The sequence below is a fragment of the Zootoca vivipara genome, chromosome 1, assembly GCF_965207765.1.
Source record: "Zootoca vivipara chromosome 1, rZooViv2.hap1.1, whole genome shotgun sequence".
Taxonomy (NCBI): Eukaryota; Metazoa; Chordata; class Lepidosauria; order Squamata; family Lacertidae; genus Zootoca; species Zootoca vivipara.
Genome location: NC_142582.1, coordinates 40079215 through 40097873, shown reverse-complemented (window position 1 = coordinate 40097873; position 18659 = coordinate 40079215). Strand labels below are relative to the sequence as shown.

The window sequence follows — 18659 nt, the reverse complement described above, 5'->3', positions numbered from 1 at the left end:
GCTCACTGGGAAAATGCTGAACAGAGCTGCCAAGACTATCCTTCCCATAATAATGATAGTATTAGAAGCAGTGGTGTTCCACAAACCACACCCATATTTGTGTGTACTTACCACAGGAATGACGTGAGTGACACCATCCCCACTGTCTATAACCGTTCCAGTCAGTGTTCGCTCTCCTACTTGTCTTGATGTCCAAGATGCAGCTAAGGCAAGGACGGCCTTATCCAAGGAAACAATTTGAGATTTAGTATCTCATAACCAGCCTAAAGGCCTATTCTTCAAGCAAAGATTGCCACATCAGACAAAAACCATTTAACATAGCTACATTGTACCATGCAACAGAAGAAAGCAAGAAGTAGGAAAAACTGAACAAAAGAACCGGAAATAAAAACCCTAAAAATGGCATTTAAAAATTGGTAGATTTTACTTTCTTTAATTGCAGCAGCACGCAAAGATTAACAAGAAAATTGGACATTTATTGTAATTCGAGCTTTGGGAAAATCTAAATATACATTAATATATATAGGAACTGGTAGTATATAGCTGAAGCCACACTAGTTTTAAAGAGTCTAAAAACTCAGGGTCCTTTCTCACATAACCTTGTAACATGGGGACCACCGCAGCACAGCTCCTTTCTGTACCATGAAGGCAATAGCAGAAGATCTGGCTTCTGAAAGGAGCTTCTCATAGAAATTGCACCCCTTTTTCAGGAGCTGACAAGGGAGCCGTTTCCCCGTATACTCAATCAATTACTGTGGGCTTTATCTTTCTTGTGTTGGTACCAAGGATATTATGGGTACTAAAATATTGTGTTTCTGAAAAGCTGAAAAGCTAATATTATATTAAATTCAACAGTTTATTGCAAAGAAATGTCAAGTTGTTGCTGCAGATCTTTTGCAGAAGGATTTAGGCATAGCCAATAAAAATAAGGAGTACAATGAAGAGCCGTGCATTCAACAGAAGGTAATGAGGAGGAACTGAAACACTAATGTAGACACTCAAAACAGAAAGGTTAAGGGTCCACATCCTCACAAGCAAGCACCCACTCAAAGAAGACAGCTCTGTTTTCTGGAAGTAGGTTGAAAAGATTAGCTTTTACAGTAAACTCTATGGTATATGCAGATTTGAATGGTGAAGTCTCTGAATCATTATCTGACTTTTCTCTTAAGAGGCAAAGTGCATCTTATTCCATAGATCAAACTGAGACACAGAACTATACTTCCTGTGACAATTTTGCTGCTGTCTCCCCTTTGAAAAAAAGGCAATGCTGCTCTAAATCTAAACAGCTATATACACATATGGACTTTTATGTTGTATTTTAAAAGAAACCTGAGGAAAGTGCTATTCAGAGATTAAATGTGGGACAATGTATGTTTATGAAATACATAATCTGCTTTTCCAAACAAAATCTTAGAACAACTATATATTTATGTGTTTGACAGTGAATTTTCACTGGTATGAATACTTTTCTTAATGAATTTTAAATTTTTACCCTCTGTTTTAAGGTCTACAAAGTGACATTTTTTGGCTTAGAATAGACGTTTATAAATTTATTTATATCCCTTAGCCTTAACAGACAGCCTTACTGCAAGTTCAGGAAATCCACACAAGTGTAGTGTCTTAATTCAAAGAGCCAACAGAAACACAGAAATGTATCTTCAAAGGGTTCAGACATTCTGTTTATAATCATTATCTTCTAGTGCGTGAACACGGTTTTTGTACTCCTTTTGTGGAGTAATTACAGCTTGTTGTTATTTGTTAATGTATTTCTTTGCAATACAACAATTGGGATCACAATTAGACATGATGACAACAGCTCACAACCTTGAGCCAGCTGATAAACAGGACAGGTGGGGATTGATTTAAAGCATAGCATTGGCTGGTGGGGAAATCAACTTGCTCATATTTCCCCACCAAATATCGCTTTTTAAAAAGCAGCCACTCTCTGTGACTGGAAATAATGTCTGCCAGAACACCCATTGGGAGAAAAACAGCATAAAAAGCTAGGGGGCGGAATAGTTCAGACGGTGTAAGATTCCGCTTCCACACCAATCCAACCATGCAAAAAGTAAAGAGATTTGGCAGCAGACTTAATTCTGAGCGTGGTTATCGCAATGTGGCTTCCAGTTTGGCCCCAAGAACAAGGTGAATTGTTCTGGTCCTTTAGCAGGCTTAAACCAGAAATTACTTTTTGATCATTTGGGTCAGAGTCCACATGAGAGGTTCCAATTCCGTGCCAATCCCAATTTCTGCACAACAGTTTGCATATTCTCCTCTTAAGGAACATTACTTAAAACATTTATCTCAACTGTAAACTAAATGATGTTTCACCTGAACAGCAATGTAAAGCCCGGGAACATTGAAGGACTCAAACATGATTTCAGCAGTATATTCCCTGTTTTCTGGAGTATTTAGAGGGGGTTCAGTCTGTAAAGCAAAATCATCCAGTCAGCTCAATCTAAACACAGCTTTTTGCAGTTCAGTTGTACTTGTAGGGGGGAAAACCAGAAAGAATGACAAGAAAAAATAGCAAGGTATTTCAATATCCCATGTGGCCTGAACACCATTAGAGCACGTCTTAAGCTTCACAGCACATGGTTTATAGTTTCTTCCCCCACAAAAGGAAGAGGCTGCTTGAAGACAGAAGGGATGAACTAGTGGGAAGAATGTGCGTATACACCCCCACAATACATTTATCATGTATAAGTTGGGGAAGGCTGATAGAAATCCTCACCTGCAGTCTGAATACATACAGTCAAAACTAAGGACCAACAGCTCAGTGCATTTCTAATCCGTGTCGGTTTCACTTATGTTCATCCATTCCACCCCATTTCTACATTAATATGCTATTTTATATAATATTGCAAATATTAAAATATTTTGCAACAAATTCTCCCAAAATATATATTTCTAAACAAAATGGCTACCAAACTCACTTTATCTTAAAATAGCCATTCCTATAAGCATTTTGATGTGTTTGAGCAAGCATCCCCAAACTTCGGTCCTCCAGATGTTTTGGACTACAATTCCCATCTTCCCCGACCACTGGTCCTGTTAGCTGGGGATCATGGGAGTTGTAGACCAAAACATATGGAGGGCTGCAGTTTGGGGATGCCTGTGTTTGAACATGAACTATATCACAAATTCAGAAGTGTGACAAATAATAACTGTGTTTCAATCCACATTCTGGTTCTGGAAGGACAGGTTAGACCAATTCGTATCGGAATTCACGAAGAACAAATTAATATGGCATTTCTAGTCAAAATACAGGTTTAGCACCTCATTCGCTGTTTTGGAGAATAAGTCCTATGCATATACTACATTAAGCTAAGTATATTTAATGTAACAATACCTCTGTTATAATAATGTACCTGTGTGTTCATTTTTCCATTTACCATTTTATATAAAAATGAAGACATTTAACAAGCTAATTTGCATCCAATTCTGAAATATGATATAGGGGTGATACAGATCCTGGCCCATTGTTAAAATCAAATGTTCTCATGTGAGTTTGAGGCCACTCAAGGACAATTTTCCAAGAATCCCAGCAGAAAAAGTTGAAGAAACCAAATGCCACTGACTAATGCTTGTCTCTAAGCAACAGCAGCTGTTTGAGCAGTCTTAATTTTACTCAAACACCAGATATACCCCTGTTGCATCACTGGAGAAATACTTATGTAAAATGCAGTTGCCAGGACACCATTATTCAGCTCGAGAGAGAGCTGTTGCAAGTTAAAAGAAACAAAAATCGAAGCAGTCATCCAAAATTCAGAAGCTCTGTGGCTTTTAACACTCCAAAAAGAAAGGCTCCTTTAATCAGTAGCTGCTACCGTGCATGTGTTCAAACTGCTGCTTCTGCCTCAACTCTCTTGCAAGTTAAAATTTATTCTACACTGTGTGCTGAGAGGATGTTGTGGATTGCCAACACTTTAAAAATAGAAGATAGGCTGTACTCACCAATAGAAAATAATGATCTTCAGGTTCTGCCCTTAAATATTTAAAGATAACTTGTTCCATAAACCTCTCCATCAAATCCCAATCTTCAACTATTCCATGACGGATGGGCCACTGTTGAAAATGTCGCAATTAAAAGAGGTGTTTTTTTAAAGGCATTTTAAGTTATGTTAGAGCTCCATAAATATAATTCTGTATGAAGATCAAAATAACTAGTCTGCAAGGTATTTGTTCAACGTATAAACTGTTCAAGATACTTATTCTTGTGTGTAGGAATTAAGTGCTACATCTCAGTCTTTTCAAACATCCTAGATAAAAACAACAGCACTCTAAATCCCAACTATGTTTTGCGCAGCTATGTTGCTCAGCTGAATATCAACTTAACATAAAATCACAAGACCTGCCCTGTTGGATCCAAGTAAGGGCCCATTTAATGTAACATCCACCCCCATTAGCAACCTCTGGGAAACTCACAATGAAACATAAAGGCCAAATTCCACTGATAATTATTTAGTTTCTGGATGCACTGTTGATGTAACTAAGATACAACATAACTTTTACTATATTGAAAAAAACCCACTGGATTCCTTGAATGAGGAGGGCAGGCACAAAACTATTTAGGTGAAGAGCACCACCAAAAAATTAGTTACACAACTCACCTTCTTCATGTTGATCTATACCAGGCATCCCCAAACTTTGGCCCTCCATATGTTTTGGACTACAATTCCCATCTTCCCCAACCACTGGTCCTGTTAGCTAGGGATCATGGGAGTTGTAGGCCAAAACATCTGGAGGGCCGCAGTTTGGGGATGCCTGATCTATACTATTTCACTGCCTAAAAGGATCTTTCACATTAAGATCATTTGTTCCTCTTTTAATTCAAAGAGAGCTGGATGATCAAAGGTAGGCCCATATAGAGCGCATTGCAGTACTCCAAGTGGGACATAATCATTTTGTTTGGTAATGTTTCATGCTGTTTCCGAGTTATGACATTTGGCTAAGTTTTTTGTAGTGACTTGCACACAAATGTGGCAGTTCAGTCACAGAATGTGACCAGGGGACCATTTCTGCAGTGAGATGGTTGTTATCCAAGAGATGGCCCTTCTCTGCCATGACTTCCAAACTTTAGAATTACATTCCTGAGGCTAACACAACCTTCTTAATTCTCTAAAATATTGGCTCAACTACCAGGACAGAAATGTGTTAAATAAAAATAAACCCGCAATCTTATAACCACAAACCCTTTATATATTTTACTCATTCCAACCAGAGACTTGAGAGTTGCAACATTATCACTGTTTTGTGGTACTTTGTGCATTATCATTCTATAAAACAACCTCTGTAATGAGCAGGCAAATCTATAGGGCAGGGTAAATTGGTTGTGTGGTTGTTGTTGTTGTTTTTTATTAAAAAGTCGCGAAAGTTCTAGCTTTAAGTACCTTTGTTGCATATGTTGGTTTTTCTATTGCTTCATCCCCAATAAAGAAGTCTAGGTCATCCACACCTTTCATAACCCTTCTCTGTGCTTGATCGACAACCTTGGCAGATTCCTTGATAGCGATACCTTTAATGCAAGTGGGGGGGGGGAGTTGCAGTCAGCCGAGACAGAATTGTATCCTAAACTTTCAAAGCGATATATTCATTTTGTTGCAAGTACTGCCAAGTCTGGAGGAGGTTATTCATCTTACATTTAGTGGGTACACAATCTAACTTTCTACATAGATACATTTCAAATGACTCCGAGGAATAGACTTAAAGGCACCCACAAAGAAAGTAATCTGTAGGTGCAGTGTGCTACTGCCACATAAATCCATCAGGAACTCTACAATTCTGTAGCACCAAGGAAGGAACTCTGTACCACTTACTGTATGTACCCTCATTGCAGTCATATGTCTCCATTCTTACATTACTGGAATTTTATTACATTTCTAAAGCTTCCCTTTTCTCATCACTTTTCTCATTTGGTTTCTCATGGCCTCCTTTTCTACCACATAGCATTAATCTCTCAGCACATTCCTCTACAAATCTCTCATTTTAGTTCTAAATGTACATTTTACTGCATAAGCAGAAATGTTATAATAGAAAATTGAGGTACTGGGACAGAAAGTTTTGTTTGTTTGCTTGCTTTTTGCTTTTAGGTATCCTAAAATCAAAAAAGATATCCTCAGTCATTTAAATTTAGTTTTATTAGATATCACCCATCACAGCTTGAGGAAGCAACAGATCTTGGGTAGGGGGTGGGGTGGGAAACAATGCAAAAAGCCTTTCCAAACTCCACTTAATAATTTGGTCCTTGTCCAAATTAAAGATGTACAGTAGTGGAATTATTTTGGGCAACTTCAGAGCAAGAACAAAAGAGGAAAAACAGCACCCTAGAAAAGCAGTGCCCTGGAAATTACGTCTGGGTAGAAAAAGATGGGAGTTGTGCCAGCAAGAAAGTGGTTGTCTTGGATTTGTGTGCCGCAAGAATAAAATGCTTTTAAAACAAATAGTGTTTGTACTGCATTGGGCATTAGTGTGCACACTGATTAAGCTCTAGTTTAAAATCTGTAAAAGAAAATTCAGTCACAACTTATTTATTCACAACTGCAAGTATGTTCAATACTGTAAAAATCAATCAATCAATGGCATTTTGAGCCACATCACACCATCACAAATTAAGGGGGGGAAACCTGAATATAAATATGACTAATAGTTTCCTCCAGAATTAGCAAAGAAAGCAAGAAAAGGCATAGATAAATTTCTGAAAGCTCTTTTTACCACATTGATTAACACAACCTCCTTCTACATGTTAAAAAGCCTATCTCTGCAGTAGAAAAATCCATACTTATGTGAGATATTTATGCAAAACTACATGTCTAATGTAGATGTTACAAGATGCAGTGTACCATCATTCCTTATGAAGGATGCCAGCAATGCCACCCTTCAGGATACTACAAGCTATAAGGAACTTGAAGAACTTGGCTAGATGGGCAACATATAAATTTACTAAATAAAGGACTCCCTCCACCCAATCCCAAGGTTTTTATTTCTAACTACCAGCAGCCATTCCAACTAGGCTATCGAAGGAGAAAAAATAACGCAAGGCCTCTCCATCAGTCCTGCCGACAGACTAGGTTCCACAAGCCTTCTCGTGTGATACAGTAAAATAACGAGAACAAGATTATATTCTCATTTTCAAAGCAGCTCAGGATTGTTTAAATTAGTATTAAAAATCAGTACTTTTCTAATAAAGATAATACTAGTCTGGGGCATGAATTACAACAAGCAATTGCACTTAGTATTCATGAAGCTGGCCTTTGGGGATGGAAGAGCAATAGATGTTTTCATTTCATCAGCTGATATTATAGCCCCTTGAGCGGCAGTTTCTTTCAGACTGAAATAATAAATTGGTGTGAGTTTTCTTTCTTGAGAGCAGCTTCTCTCAACCTCAGGTCCGCAGATGTTGTTGGACTGCAACTCCCATCATCCCTGGCAACATCTGCAGACCCAAAGTTGAAAAAGTCTGCTCCAGAGGGTAAGAAGCATGCCAGGGGCACCTCCCAGGGCATCTATTGATCATATGAGAGTTCCGTAACAGTTTTCCCATGAACAGACTTGAATTTCACAGGACATATAGAAAGAATAAGGCACACAAAGCAAGAGGAGCCAGCAGCACTTGCTAATCTAGGGCAACCAAGAAACAGAACAGCTGGGCAAAGATCCTCCAAGACTCAGCATTGCAGTGCTAGATTCTAATTAGAATATCTTTGGCTATTATGGAGTTTGTTCTTTAAGAATGATTTGAAAACTACACAGTAATTTGCATCATACATTGTATCAGTTGTATACATAGTGCTAAACCACACCACAGCTAAACATTAATACACAACTGTATAGGTACTCATAGTAAACATCACAACCATTTCACTCCTCTCTTGGTTGTCTTGCTGCCATTCCACCCAGAACTTTAAAAACTTACATCTCATGGTTTGTGGATGAGGCAAACCACAAGCCCAGGTTCAGATATAACCATGGCTTAGCAGAATGACTACGGGAGGAACAAAGTGGCTGCAATGTTTACTGTGAGGGAAAAAAATCATTTAAATATATACACCTATTCTTAAAACTAGCAACTGGATATATCTTTGAACACAAATATAAACTGATCAAAAACGTAAAACTTACATGATGGAATGATGAACTGTGGCTCTGTATTACCAGCATATCCCAGTTTGGTATACCTGTAAAGGCCAAGAAACAGAATAGGTTATGTTACCAGTCACCAAGCAAAAGACAGCACTTGCAAACCAATGTCATAAAAGCAAATACTGATTCACAAAAATATTCCCACTGATATCCCATCACCGATGACTCTTACTGTGAATTTTTACCACTTAAAACACCAGACCAATTTGAGGATTTGAATGCCTGAAACGTAACTGCTTTCTTGATAACAATGATGCCAAAACTATATTATTCAACCCTTAATTCACATGAATTATGAAGATGGGCTGCTCAATGCAGTATTACTGTTCTAGGATGAAATCCTAAACAGCAAAGGCAAAGGTGCAAGCTACATGTATGCAAAACCACCTTTTTTATGCATTCTGCTGCAGCTAGTAACGTAGCTGAAAAGGTTAGCAGCTTCTTCATTTAGAATTTGCTTCCCTTGCTAAATGAGGTGATCAGCTTTGCTACAAGTTTCAAAACCCATCTAGTTCTATGCACATTTCTGGAACTGCAGCTTTACTCTGTTAATTAAGGAATGCAATTATCTTGCCTCCTGTGAAGAACAAATATCACCATTCAAGTAAAGGGTTTCAGTGTTGCAGTCCATATTTATAAGACAATGTTGGCTTATAAAACAATAAGGCTTCCTTAAGGAATTTTAAATTTAATCTTAAAATACCATTTTTAGCATTTCACAGGAGTTAGGTGGTGCGTGATGTAAAGAAGTGTATGTGGAATGAGCTATTGTAGATCATAAGCAATTAACCATATTTTACTGAATCATAGCCACTTCATGTACTCACATCTAAGTGATCACACTGTACTTAGTACTTTAACATACAGCAAAGCAATGCCTGGCAACCATGCACAAATTTAACAACTTGTTCTCCCTCTGTCTCTCGTCTCTGCATCAAACCTCAGCTCTCTAAATTTTTCACTTTTGCTCTTTTGCAAATGGTGCACAACTAATTGCTTTTCCTTCACACATTTGCCTTTATTTCCTATCAAAGGCAAAGGCTTTTTAAAGGTCTTTAAAATGCCTCCTTGCATTGCACTTACCAGAATCCAATTTGCCTTCACCATCTGGCAATCAATGACATGTACTTTACGCCTTGCTTCTTTTCCTCTTCTCCATACCCTATACTTTTTTAGATTATAAACTCCTGTTTATTTTTAAAATATAGTACCTACTATAGCCTTTAGTCCTTCAAATGATGCAAGCAGGAGCTTTGTTACTCTTTGAACACCCAAAATATCCCTTTGGGGAACAACTGCACTACACACAGCACCACTGACTGCTTAAAATATCAGTACAGCACCAGTCCAGAGGGGAGAGCTGGACCTTAGCAATGGAGAAAAAAGATAATCTACAACAGGATCATACAACAGGATCACACATGTTGTCTGCTAGGTAAAAAATAAAATAAAAATCACAACAGGATCCCTAGTGTTTTTAAGTATGTGCCATTTACTCCAGGCAGTGCACAGAAACTGCTTCTAAATAAAAAAAATCCACTTTTCAAAAATGCTATTCAATTATGTTTAACTCAAGTAACTCATACTTCTCCATCAAATTTGTTAAAATTCAAATTTAAGCATCATGATGCAAACCTACTGGAACATTTATAGGATTCAGTAACCTGGGAAATAACCCATAAACTCATCATAAACATTAGTAAGAAACATACAATATTAACTCAAGCAAACAATGCTTGTGATTTAGAGAATGTTTCAATACTAGATTTTTAAAAAATGAATGTAGCAATTATTAGACATTGCTATGTTCATTTTAATTCAGCTAAAGCTTTGCAACCCTTTTATTGGTCCATTTCACAAAAGCACCATGAGAAAAGCTGCTGCTAATGTGCATTTTTATATATGGGAATGGGTACCGGTACTGAGCCTCTGCTATAACACATTTGCAAAGCTGATCAGGGTCCGGTATGGTTTCAAATTAGATGTGGGATCATGTGTTGAGATTCCTCCATTGAAGGGTGTTGGACTAGATGACCCTTGAGGGTCCCTTCCAGCTGTACAGTTCTATGATTCTATAACTCGCCTAGACTCACATAATGAATTCATCACAGATATGGGACTTTAATACGGGTAGTCCAACTACTAGTTGGTTGTCCCTATTTGGTAAGTAAAAGCTAACAGATACCTACAGTCCAACAAAGTCCATTGCAGTGCATCCAGCACAGAAGGGAATGGAGTGGGAGAAGAGAAGAACTATCAATTCAGCTGCTTGCACTCCCAGCAAGAGTCACAGGAACTTTATTACAAACATGACTCTAAAACAACATGGAATTTGCCCCCAAAGCTATCCAGATCAAGGTCTCATAAAGCAGGGGTCCCCAAACTAAGGCCCGGAGGCCGGATGCAGCCCAATCACCTTCTAAATCCGGCCTGCAGACGGTCCAGGAATTAGCATGTTTTTACATGAGTAGAATGTGTCTTTTTATTTAAAATGCATCTCTGGGTTATTTGTGGGGCATAGGAATTCGTTCATATTTCCCCCCCCCCCAACATAGTCTGGCCCCCCACAAGGTCTGAGGGACAGTGGACCACCCCCCTGCTGAAAAGGTTTGCTGACCACTGTCATAAAGCATTACTCCAGCTCCCTGAATTGATGTAACTGGCTTATGTTCATGTTTATGTTCTCCTTATGCTACTCTGCCTTTATCCCACAGCTCTACTTACTTACTCTTAATATTATTATCTCTATCCCCAAATAACCTGCATAAGTATCAGAAAACTACAGCAGATGTCGCCAAACATCACATAAATGAAACTGGTCACATGGTAAGCCAGACTGAAGCTCAACTGATTGTCCATGATTTAGACCAAATTTATCTTCATACCCAACATATGTGAACAACTCAATCCAGGTGAGGGTTAACAATTATCATGACTGAGGCCAAGTGCAATGGACTCCCCAAGTATAATCTCTATGAATACAGTCCCTAAGGTGTTGGGTGCCTTGCAGGTCAAGAGGTTAGACACAGCTATTACCATATATTTCGCTCTATAAGGCGCACCTAGTTTTTTAGAGGAAAACAAATATTCTTTTCTAGGAAGCCTTCAACAACTCAGAAGGAAGGGAGGGAGGGAGGAAGTAAGCAGGCTACCAAGCCTGCTCTTGCAAGCGGGAGAAACGAGCGGAGAGAAAGGGCTCCTTTCTCGCCACTTGTCCCACCGCTGTTGGGGGAGGCACTGCGTTGCGCCTCTGCCAACGGTGGCTCTTCTGCCTGCTGTTGCGAGTGGGAGGAACGAGCGGCGAGAAAGGGCTCCTTTCTCGCTGCTTGTCCCGCGGCAGAGGGGGGAGCAGTCCGATTTCAGGCTGCCCCTCAGCCACTGTCGGAGGCGGCGGCAGAGGGGACAGCAGTCCGATTTCAGGCTGCTCCTCCCTCCCCCGCCCCTCAGCCGCTTTTGGAGGCAGAGGCAGAGGCGGGAGCAATCCGATTTTGGGCTACTCCTCCCTCCACCACCACTGGGAGCCATGGCTCCGGCAGCAGAGGCATCCCTCCGCTTGAGGGATCCCGCTGCCATCCAGTGCCTTCGCTCCATAAGACACACAGACATTTTCCCTTGTGCGACTTATGGAGCAAAAAATACAGTAGTTGGGAAGGTGTCCTGCTCTGCCACCACACATAGACTCTACCCCAGGGGTAGGCAACCTAAGGCCTGTGGGCCGGATGCAGCCCAATCGCCTTTTAAATCTGGCCTGCGGACGGTCCGGGAATCAGCGTGTTTTTACATGAGTAGCAGGTGTCTTCTTATTTAAAATGCATCTCTTGGGTTATTTGTGGGGCATAGGAATTTGTTCATATTTTTAAAAAAATATAGTCCAGCCCACAAAATGGTCTGAGGGACGGTGGACCAGCCCACGGCTGAAAAAGGTTGCTGACCCCTGCTCTACCCTGTGAGAGTGTCTGAACCACACCAAAATTTACCAGATTATATGTTAAAACTGACAAAATTTCACATGCTAAGATCTTGGAAATATTTTTCTTTAGATACATTCACACTAATGAAAAGGAGCTTTACTCCCTTTTCACCTTATTTATTTTTAGGCAGAGGCAGAAATAAAGCTTAGACCAAACAAAAGTCTGTACTCCAGACTGGCCCAAGTCCAGATTAGAATGGGTGCTGCTTATCAGAAATGATAAATTCTGCAACAGCCAGACAAGAAAATGAACTTCATTGTATTGTAATCACTACAACAAGCTTATGGCTGGCATTACTCAAGTTTCAGAAAAATCATTCCTAGTGCATGGAACAGGGAGAACCTACACACCCTGTAGAGTTAAGGATGCAACAGGTTAAAGAGTAAATTTTTGAGATATTCTTGAAGACATCTGACCTATCTTCCTATCTAAGAAGCAAGAGTGCATAGCTTTTAACACAAAAAGCTCCTACCAACGTTAGGAATAGAAAAGAATTTAACAAACCAATGGATTAAATTTCAGTTTGTTCACAGTTATCTATATCAAAACTGTCTCCAGGTACCTGCTCAAGAGTTCTACAAACTTTCTAGGTAGTAGGTAAAATGTGAGACAGTTGGGTATCTGCTGTAATTCAACTGAGATAAACTTTTTCAAAAATAAAATGTTATAGAAAATTGGTTAAACTTCACCTAGAAGTTTAACACAAAAGGTAAGATGCATGGAGGACAGAATGGAACACTGCAGCACCACAGGAGTCAATAGGTGTTAGGTGACCAGTTGCAAAAGGTATAAGGACACCAATGATGCAAAAGTCACAACAGCATCACCAGCCGAGTACAGTATATCTGATCAGAATGAACTGAAGCCAGATCAAAACTGCCATCCAAGCCCAGCCCAACAAGACGACACAAAAGAATACAAGGGTCTATGGCAGTGGTTTTCAACCTGTGTGTCATGTCACCCTGGGGTGCCTTGAATGATAGTCAGGGGTGCCACAGGCAACACTGGCCTCCGTCCCTCTTTCCTTCCTTCCCTCCTCTGATGCCCTCTCGCGTCTCTGCCTCCCAAAGGCTTGCACAGCTGTTCGTTGCAGCAGCCCTGGCTATAAGCTCACCAAGTGAATGGTGCCTCTGGGGCTGGCCAGTGCTTCTCAGGCCCCTGTGGGCAGTGTGAGGAGCCACCTCTCTTTGGGGCAGGCAGGAGGGCTGAGAGACCAGGGGCAGCCATTGTGGCTGCCCAGAGGACTCCCTAGGAGAGGGGAGAGGAGGCTGAAGGAACCATCCACAAGGGAGCATGTTGGAAAAAGAGTGAGAGTCTGCCGACTCTGCAGGCATAACTGGGTGACATAACTGGGCTCCTGGGTCCCACAGGGGTGCCTCAGAAAGAATGTAGTTGGTCAAGGGAGCCGTGGACTCAAAAAGGCTGAAAACCTCTGGTTTATGGTACTGAAAGCCACCGAGAGCCCAAGAGGGTAACCCTCCACATCCCCAATCCATTCTCAGCCTAAATCATCCACCAGGGTGATCAAGGCTGTTTCAATCCTGTAACCAGACTGGAAAACTGATCAAAATGAATATAAATGATCAGTTTTCTCCAAGACAGCCAGAATTTGAAATACAGTTTGAGTACATTCTGTGTGGGATTACAGAGGTGAAAAAATAGAACATGAGACTGAGATGGAGGGGAAGAGAATGACAAGAATTGTCTGGGGGCCAAAAGAAAGTATGCTGAATAACAATAGGGAACAAGGCAAATAGGGAAGGGTTATGAGGGGAATTACATGAGACTATGATATGCGCAGGTAGTTACACATTAAAGATATGGGACACAAGAGAATAGCGATTATAAGGCCAAAAGAAGGAAGTGGTTTATGGGTCAAGATAAGAGGCAGAAATAGGGCCATTCATTTGTTGGTATAGAAAGGACTTGCCAGGTTTTCCCAGCTTTCTCTTGCTCAGAAACAACATGGAAAATAGCAAAATGCCTTCCCCACCTTTATCTTAATAAATGCATAGATAAAGCTGAGCAACAGCCACTTCTTCCAGTTTACATATGCTTGTGCTGTAGTGATCTGGAACATCAGGCGTTTGTGGATTAATACTGGAATTTCATAACCCGCCTCTGATAACCAAAAATGCTGCAAATGAAGCATTTTTTAGTCCTTTTTATGACACAGCACATGCAAAATGATCATCCAGCCAATTTCTGTCTCATTTCTTTCTCATGCAGACTGCCTGAAACATCTCCCATGAGTGAGTCCTTTGAGAAGAACTAGCATTAAGGTCCTATTAAAATTGCTATTTCTTGCTGCATTTTCAGGGCACAGCATCCCAAACACATTTCCAAGTACAGAAGCTCATAAGTGACAGATTGGGAGTAGAAAGACCTCAATGTCATTTATTGTTTTAGCACTGTTGTGATGTGTCATACTTTGTATTGAGCAATAAAACAACTTCCAATAAAACAAATGCCTTCTGATTTCAAAGCCACTCACAAAAGAATCATTTATGTACATTCTTACTAAGAATAAGTTTTCAACATTTTTTAGGACACTGTACATTTTGGATATACAGTGGTACCTCTACTTAGAAATTTAATGCGTTCCGAACACACATTTGTAAGTCGAAAAATAAGTCGAATCCCATAGGAATGCATTGGGAGAAAAAATTCGTAAGTAGAAGCAACCCTATCTAAAAATTTGTAAGTAGAAAAAATCCTATCTAAACCGCATCCAAGATGGCGGACGGAGCTCCATTCGTAAGTAGAAACATTTGTAAGTAGAGTTATTCGTAAGTAGAGGTACCACTGTAGTCCTATATTTGGGAATAAGTGCCACTGAACTAAACAGAGCCTATATACAAGGAACCATGCAAAGGATTAGTCTGTTTGTGCAAAAGTACAGAGTTCAATAAAAGAACACAGGTGAAGCAATATCCTAGCATTAAAAAAATGTAAGCTCAGGAAAACCAAAAAGAGAAGACCATTCAATATGTAAAAGAGTGCTTAATAGCTTCTGTAGGCAATGATCCACAGCATAAAAACACATCCTGACTGGAAGGAAAATGCTAAGATGTACTTCCAGTAAGTCTAAGCTCAAACAGTACAACTCAGCAAATCTAAAAATATTCATTGCTACTTTAGCAAAAATGCAGAAGAATGAGTCATGAAAATAAATAAGATAATTGTCAGGCACTCTGGCCATTCAGTTCTGAGCCTACTCTACTACTCTAATTCTTGATCGAAGAGGTAAATCTCATTTTCAGCAGGGTAGTTTCAATACCACAATAACAAGGTGGATCATCAGTTCATAGTGCGAAACAAGGTAAGGACAAATATAACAAAGAAAAAAATAAACAAATCTTGATACTTTAAAAGATTTCTAATTCCATGTTTAAACAGTGGGCAGAGAATCTCAAACTGTATCAAACCTACTCATTAAGTATTTTTATTCAGTAACAATGGAGGCAAACCTAGTTTAGGAATGCAGTAATACAAAGAATGCAAAGCAAGATGCAACTCATTCATGACTCAGGGAATAATGAGACACACCCCAATTTCAGTTCAGTTTACAGTAGGAAACAGTAATTATTATTTAGCAGACCTTGGTATTAGCAGTATCACCAATTCCAGATTCTCTTAGCAATGCAACTTTTAGGTGAATTCATAATTACTATACAACATACCAAGTAAAATGATTACCGATATATTGATATTTGTTTAGTCCTTTGGAAGCCTACAGAGGGATGTTTGTTGTATACTATTCAATCCACTCTGAGACAAGAGTTATTCTCACAAATAAGGTATCTCCAGTATCCTTCTGTAATATGAGATTAGTACATACAAATCAGTATTAAACCTACTGACACAAAATGGAAGAGAAATCATTCCATGAACCAAACAATGAAATTATGCTACCAGTAGCTACCAATTCCTGTTTATAGTCTTGCTAACCTTTCCAAGTTTCAGAAAGAAAAAGAGTCAGGTCATTCCTGTTGAGAAAATATGTGCTTAAAATATGGCTCTTGCTCTCTATACTGTAGGGAGTTAGCACATTAAACAAGCAATTAGATGGCTATACTTGAGAATAGTGAATAATTTAATTCTGGCTGTAAAGGTAGAACAAAATGTAATGAAGATTTGATAGCACAAATGCTATAAGATGAAGCAAGTTAAAATGAATGGGATGTATGCATCTTAGTAGACCCATTCTAATGAATAAACTTTAATCAATTTACTCCTAATACTGTTTCGTAGGATACAACCCAATATGATTCAAAATCAAATGATTATTATCCAAGATTGCTAGGAGGAAAAACTGGCACGCTTCTGCATGAAGTGCATACACAGACCAAGCCGGTAGAATTCACCACGTCAAGAAAACTGTGAATGGGCTGCTAGGTTAGATGAGCCTTTGGCAGACGGCCAAAGCAGAACTCTTCTTATGATCTTAACAGAAATGCTATTGCTGCCCTTAACTTTCCCATTCATTATTTTTGGCCATGGCACGTGTTGATCAGTATCAACTTTCAGTTTCTGTACCTGCACTTTTCCTCTTGAAGTTGAAAGAATAGCTAAACCTTGATGCCTGAAAACACCAAGGAACTAAAACTGTTTGAATTGCCATTTGTCAGTAGTGTTGAAGCTGGAGAAAGACACTGATACTTCAAAGTTGCAGACAAAAAATCCTTTGTTAGTCTATAAAAGGAACAGGGAATAAAGGAAACTAGGCAGACAGCCCACAGGCCAGTTCACTCAGCCCAGTAATTATTGTGGCAGTAGATATTTGCTTTGCTTCTTTTAAACACATATATTTTATAACTAGCTTATGGCCCTCAGTATGACAGGTCTTCTGTTGGTTGAATTTGACTCCTGATTGTCATTCTGTCACCATTACTAGCACTGTGTCTCTTGCCGTTAGCATTTCTGGCTGCCATTGATCAGCTGCTCTGATTAGTAAAGGGCCTTGCAAATCATGCAGCTGACTCCCTTTGAAGAGCAACTCATGCCTACATGGATCAGACAGTGCCAATAAGAAGCACGATAAGCAAAGGGAATGGAGGCAGAAAGGAAAAGCAATTGTTAGGGAAACAGGTGGGGAATACAAGACTCAATACTGAAATGTTTTAACACTATTTGCTGTTGCTTATGCTGATAGGCCCTTGGCTATCTTTATGATAAATATTTCCAGTCATGTAATGAATAGCTGGTGAAACATTATATATGAAAAATATGAACGTAGAAATCACTTTGCTAAACTGTTGATGGGCATAAATAATAATCTGAACAAAGCAATCATAATTAGCTTAATTTCTGTTCTATAACATAGCTAAGTGCCATTATCTTAAACCATGGGTAGGCAAACTAAGGCCCAATCACCTTCTAAATCCGGCCTGCGGATGGTCCAGGAATCAGCGTGTTTTTACATGAGTAGAATGTGTCCTTTTATTTAACATGCATCTCTAGGTTATTTGTGGGGCATAGGAATTCATTCATTTTTTTCTTCAAAATATAGTCCGGCCCCCCACAAGGTCTGAGGGACAGTGGACCGACCCCCTGCTGAAAAAGTTTGCTGACCCCTGTTCAAGAGGTGTTTTTTTTAACTGCTCACATGTTATAAGTGCAGCAAACACCGAGCAGCTAAAGCACATGTGGGATGCATTATAGTTATTTTCTCTTCACACACTCAAGCTGACTCAGATAGCATACTGGGACAGTGGTTTTTCTCTAATGGCCAGGAGCATGCAAAACAGGAGAAATCATATTGTGGGTGTTTCCCCTTCATCTACTTTAACAATCATCAATTTGTGAATGTGAACACACATTCTTTTTAAGAGTGAAGAATCAAGTAACTTGCACTGGGAGAAGCAACACTTGTTTTTTTCTAAAGAATTCTGAAACTTATAGAGTTCAGGGTAGTCATATTTCATAGTACAAATTTGTACAGTTTAAGGAGTCATTGTTTGGCACATACTTTGTTAACTAAAAGCTATGTGAAAAAATAATTGTCGTTACAATGAGACCTGCAATGATAGTTTCCTGAAAATTCATTGAGGCTGAAATCCTATTACCTTTTGCACACACTAATGCTAAAATGGTAGAGTTCTCAAAATCTATTCAAAGTTTTTCTGTGAAAAATAAATACTGTAATACTCAAATGTGAATATAGTACTATTCTGAGTTGTACTACTGTCATAGTTCTTTAGAAGAAAACTAAAAACTAAAAGAAAATTGGGGGCAAAAATATTTAATGACATAAATAACACTAAATGTGGGTGGCAAAGGTAAAATGAAACTATTGCTCATTCAATTTCACTGTAATCCCATTACAAGGAAAAGGCATACACATTTTAAAAACCCAATTAAAATCAAGGATTCTGGAGTACTCTGTAGTAACTCTGAAAAAAAGGTTGAAAATGGATCATGAAAACAACATCTACAGAGCTTAGATAGTTCCAACCATAAAAAATTCCACTGTATTTGTATACCATGTTTTTTCCAGATAGTTCAAAGAAGGTAACATGCATGCATTTCCACATTCAGTACAGA

The 18659-nt window shown here is 39.2% G+C and overlaps 1 protein-coding gene across 2 annotated transcripts in view; it reads right to left on the bottom strand.

The window, feature by feature from the left end:
• ACTR3 (actin related protein 3) overlaps positions 1 to 18659 on the bottom strand; it is a 36462-nt gene that overhangs the window by 7922 nt on the left and 9881 nt on the right. For both annotated transcript variants that reach the window (XM_088661935.1, XM_035130124.3), the window contains exons 2-6: positions 8122 to 8177; positions 5394 to 5518; positions 3958 to 4068; positions 2332 to 2427; positions 112 to 219 (exon numbers count right to left, since the gene is read on the bottom strand). In XM_088661935.1, coding sequence (XP_088518061.1) covers positions 112 to 219; positions 2332 to 2427; positions 3958 to 4068; positions 5394 to 5465 — 387 coding nt within the window. In that variant the 5' untranslated portion in view covers positions 5466 to 5518; positions 8122 to 8177. The remainder of the gene's footprint in view (positions 1 to 111; positions 220 to 2331; positions 2428 to 3957; positions 4069 to 5393; positions 5519 to 8121; positions 8178 to 18659) is intronic.